Consider the following 5,119-nt stretch of genomic DNA (forward strand, 5'->3'; position numbering starts at 1 on the left):
CTCGAACCTCTATAAAGTTTATAAGCAAGGTGAAGAAAGGGATAACACTGCAAACTAATGCAATTCAAGTATCATGTACTGGTAGGGACTTGCAGAAAACTTACTTTTTTTCTTTAGGAGCACAATAAAATATGCATGTAGGGTAATACTTAAGTGATCCCATGGCCAGTTTTGTCCTTATGTGATGAACATGGTCTCAACAGCACAGTTCTCGCAGCAGTTAGTGCTCCATACGAGTACGTGATTCAGCCGAGCTCGCAGCCACGCTGCGGAGAGCCCTGCACAATCAGGTTCTCAACAGCTCAGCTGCCATAGCTGACAGTTCACAATTGCAGCCATTCATTAGTGTTCCTGGAATACAGCCGGAACAGTTCAAGCCGGGCAGTTATCTCTGGAAAATGATCTATACTCTGCTCCTTTTCCAACAGCCCTAGTAATATTTTGCCCCAAAAGTCTGCCAAACATGTAGGAGGTTTGAACAAGCTTTCTCAGTAACATTCTTTTAACAGAAGCCACATATTTCTTTTCCCCCAAGAGCCAAAATAAAGTTATTAAGCCAGATGAAATATTCTGCTTGTCAATTACAAGTTTGTGTATACATGGGCATAAGGGCAAGCAGAGAACCTGACAGACACTGATACCAAAATCCTCTCAGGTGCTCTAACTGCCCTCCCTTCAAAATAATTAGTACTAGTGCTGAAGTCCAACAAAAGAAGAGTCAGAGCAATTTTGAGACCTAGTTCTAATAACGTTTTTACACAATTAGTATTTTCCCTGTTTGAGACAGCAATACCCACATCTGCCTCAGTACCAGTACCAGTTCCTCCATCCTTTAATACTGCTGCAGCTTATTCGCAGCCACATTTAAAGAGGAAAATGTGTTATGCAGTAAATATTTCGTAACTTTCACACAATTTTTTCTTTTTAAGAGCTTAGCGATTTGGACACATCAACTGAAATACTGATTTTGCTTTTCAAGGAAGGTGTGACACACTGAAGGCTTTTTTCTTTTTCATTCTTTTGGGCCACCTATCCACCCTTTCTTCCCCCATAGACAAGATTTTCCAATTAATTGATTCTTCACTATTCATCAGGTCAATGCAAGAAACCACAGGTTTTTATAGACTACTGACAAAGTGTACTGGGCTATGGGAACATGAAATTAAAAGTCTTTGGGCAATGGCTTGGAAGAAAGCAATCTATAAACATAGGTCTCTTTATATATCATACTAGATCACCTCCACCCCTAATAACCTTAGATGCTGTTCAATTTACAACAGCAGACTATAAGATAGGAGTAATAAAAAAAAATAAGTTTCAGAAATACATGAACTGATCAACTTTTTACATCATGTTTACTGTATTACCAACATGCTGCTTTCAAAGAATTTCCATCCTAACTATTTTACCTTTAAAACAGTTCCTCTTCATATTCAGAATGGTAACTTTCCAGGTAAATCCAGGGTATTCAGAGCTATACACTACTCCTTGATGAGTCACTGTTTTAGAAGATGACTATAGGAGAATGATCTACACAAGTCTGTGAAGCTTCAAATATGTGCAAATATTGAAGTATAACTGAAGGTGCCAGAAGAAACATGGATACCTGCCTCTGCACTGAGGCCCCTTTCTGGGAATGTTACAGATTAATAGTACGAAAGACAAAGAGAAAAATGCTTTCCACAGATTTATAGCGTCTATGACCACCAAGTAACCTCTCTGAACTGAGCTGTGCGCTAACTTCCTGGACCTGCCAGCACAAACCATGACTCATGATGTATCAGCTCCCTCTGTGCTTTAATAGCTTTATCAGTGTCAACCCCCAACCCATTAATGACACTTGAAGGTCTTCATTAACTATTTCACCACCGATTCCAGCAGATAAGGCAGCTGGGCAAAGCCCATGGGAGTGGCAGCACAATTTAAATGGCTGGGAAGAGGAAAAAAGCAGGAGCAAGAATAGAACAGCAGACAAGCAGGAGACAGTTTTACAATAAAGCCTTCTCAGAGAGTGAAGCAAATAAAAACCAAAGGTAAAACAGCCTTAACAAGCTGCTAGGTTTTCATTCTCACCTTTCTGTGTGAAGCCAGTGCAAATCAGGCTACTGTTTGAGGGGAGCAAAGAATAAACTTTCATCTACTGTCTGTATCTATCTCCTATGTTATGTATGAGGTCTAGGTCTGCTTAAGGTGAGCTTCCATGGCTTACCAGAATCACCTTCCCAGCTGGGAAAGACTCTCACACCATACATGTGCTCCTGGCTTTCTGACAACCCAGCACATGGCACAGTTTTATCACCCAGTGCAGAAGCTGACAAACGACACAGAGGCACTCCTTCACTGATAACCAGACTTTCGTTTCTCTACTGAACACCACAGCATGGCCTAGCAAAAAGGGCACACTGCATTCAGACCCCATTTCCATTTCTTACTCATAGTTCTCATGGCAAATCGTCTGAGTCTCTTTAGACATGAACACCATGTAAAGCACCACTGCAAGGTGGCAAGTGCAAGGACTAAACTAGAAAATTAACTTTAAGAATCACTGTTCTGGTAAGAGCACCAAGAACTGACCCACTGGAGTGCCACACAACGTTACAGGCCCCTAACTTGAGTAAGCAGGATAAGTTTTTCTCTGTCTTTACACAGAAGTTATTAAGTTGTCACAAATAATCATGTTCATTGTCACATTTTATATTAAGTATTAGAAGCTATGGAAAACAAATGCAAAATGCATTCCTTTCTTTCTGATTCCTGAATCAAGAGAATGATTCAACACCAGAAAAATAGTCTTCTCAAAAAACACTGAGCTATGAAAAGAACCCACCAGCTTGAAATCAAACCTTATTTGCACAAGGCAGTTTGTCAGCCAGATTAGCAGTCCTCTTAAGGTGGGCAAACTGCGAATAAATTTTAAACTTTTAGTCAGTCCTTTACCACTTTATTCAAAACCAGCACAGGTTTCCAAACCACAGCTTTTCCTTGCAGAAAAGCACAGCAGTTACTTTCTCAAACATAGCGTCAGTCAATGCTCCAGCGAGCACAGGCCTGCATTAAACCTGCAGCCTCAACTCTCCAAACATCCACTTTGAGGTGCTCTCTCCATCCACTGCACTCCAACTCCACAGACACAGCTGCTTCACTAAAACATCCTCAAAGCAACACTGACTATATTATCTTCATGTCTGGTGCTGTCTCAAGATGAGAGAAGACTTACAGAGAAATTCACCACAAGATTTGTTCATAATGGACTAATGCCTGTTTTTAAAAACAAGTAACACACATGTATTCACTTCCTCCAAACTGCAGCAATTCTGATAGTAAATGTTGGGACTTAAATTCAGTGCTCAAACACTGCTTGATTCTTCTTTCCCTCAAAGAAGTCAATCAAGTGGTTTGGCCTTCAGAGCAGTCAGACGTGTCCATGGGAACAGCAGCCACACATGCACTCCCTCTCTCAGGCCCTCTCAGGAGTCTGCTCACACCACACCCCGCTGTTACAAGTCATAGTCCCAAATTACTTTCCATCTTAAAAAACTCACTGTAAGGTTGTACTTCCCACCGTGTCCACATCTTTGCCCAAGTAGTGTCTGTTTTCTCAGCACAAAGGACCATTCTCTGCAGAGCTTTCCCTGCATACGGATTTGCACACAAATCCACATACAAGTGCACGTACTTTCCTTACTAACTGACACTATAAAGCATTAGCTCCACAGCAGGGTAAAAATCAAGAGTCTGTGTTAAAAGCCCTGAGATAGCACCACACAGATTTAACACTGCAATACAGTGTCATTTTAATCCAGCTGTCATTGAAGTGCTTTATAATGCATTCAGGAAAAATGAGAGAACAGCCCTTCTCACAGCCTCAGCCACTGGCTACAGAAATACAGCTTTCAGTCTTCTGATTTGGAAGAGGTATTATTCATGCTTTAAGCAGCTTCCAGGATATTTTGTACCCCATTTTGTGAGAAAAGTAATCACACTCACATCCTGCAAAAAACAAGTACAATTCACTACTGGCCTAAATACTTTGCTATGGTTTACGGTCTTAAAATAAAAATATAGTCCAGGTGAACCTCAGCGTGACCTTCTGAAAATAAGAATTTACAAAAAACACTGGGCAATAACTTGAAAGTTGACTTTTTTTCCCCCTGAAAACACAGTTCTTTTTTATGGCATTATAAAATAATTCATACCTGTCTTCATCACCATCAACAGGAATGGATATGCCAAAAACAGAGCTGGCAAGACTGTTCATTGGAGTACTTGCAGGTAACTGAAGAGGATTTGCTAGAGTGTCTGGAATGGGAGGCTTCACAAGAGGTTTATTTTCAGCTATAAGAGAAAGTGGTGGCTGAGGTAGGGGTTCCGATTTTCTTCTAGTATCATCAATCTGGCCTACTAAGGACTGGGCCTGGGTCTGAAACTGTCCAAGGCTTGCCTGAGGCAGACTGGCGGGTGCATTGGGCGCACCTTGCATCATCGAGTGTCCGACGTGCTGGGACTGGACCGCGCCAGTGCTTCTGCTGGCAGAAGGGTGGCTCGTCAGCTGGGACTGGACCAGCGTAACAGGGACGTTTGGCATAGCAGCAGAGGCGGTGGTGGACGCACTAGGCACACTTGTACCGGGCACAACCGCAGGCACGCTCTGAACTCCAGGGACCACAGCATGGGGAGCACCAGGCATTCCCGACACTTGACTGCTTCCCCCCATTGGATGCTGAGTCACAGATTTCTGTTGCACAACCCCCGTATGTCCAAGGCCTGGCTGCACCACACCTCCTGGCTGCGGGAGGGCAGGCTGACTCGCTGGTGCCTGGCCACTCTGCAGCAGCCCTGATCCCTGTCCGACTGCTTCGCTGGGCTGCGCTGACACCCCCATCACTGGCGCTCCCACAGCTGAGGGGTTCTGGCCCGTCACCTGCCCCACAGGAAGGCTGGAGGCCACAGTACTTGGAGCAGAGCTTGTAGTAGCCTGCTGAATAGCTCCTTGAGACTGCATAATTGTCATGTGCTGCATGTATTCAGCCTGCCCAGGAGGCTGCGTCGGCAGTAGATGCACTGGTGGAATCTGGGACTGAGAATAAGCAAATTGTTGAGGCTGAGTCACTGGTATGTT

At 43.5% G+C, this 5,119-nt stretch overlaps 1 protein-coding gene across 1 annotated transcript in view; it reads right to left on the reverse strand.

Annotated features, from left to right (window-relative positions):
- Positions 1-5,119, reverse strand: part of TSC22D2 (TSC22 domain family member 2) — a gene marked incomplete at its 3' end in the record, with an annotated part of 22,248 nt that overhangs the window by 16,085 nt on the left and 1,044 nt on the right. The window contains 1 exon segment of the mRNA XM_014312310.1: positions 4,197-5,119. This exon segment is cut by the window's right edge and continues 14 nt beyond it. Within this exon segment, the coding sequence (XP_014167785.1) occupies positions 4,197-5,119 (923 nt within the window).

Source organism: Geospiza fortis, unplaced genomic scaffold (genome assembly GCF_000277835.1).
Source record: "Geospiza fortis unplaced genomic scaffold, GeoFor_1.0 scaffold172, whole genome shotgun sequence".
NCBI lineage: Eukaryota > Metazoa > Chordata > Aves > Passeriformes > Thraupidae > Geospiza > Geospiza fortis.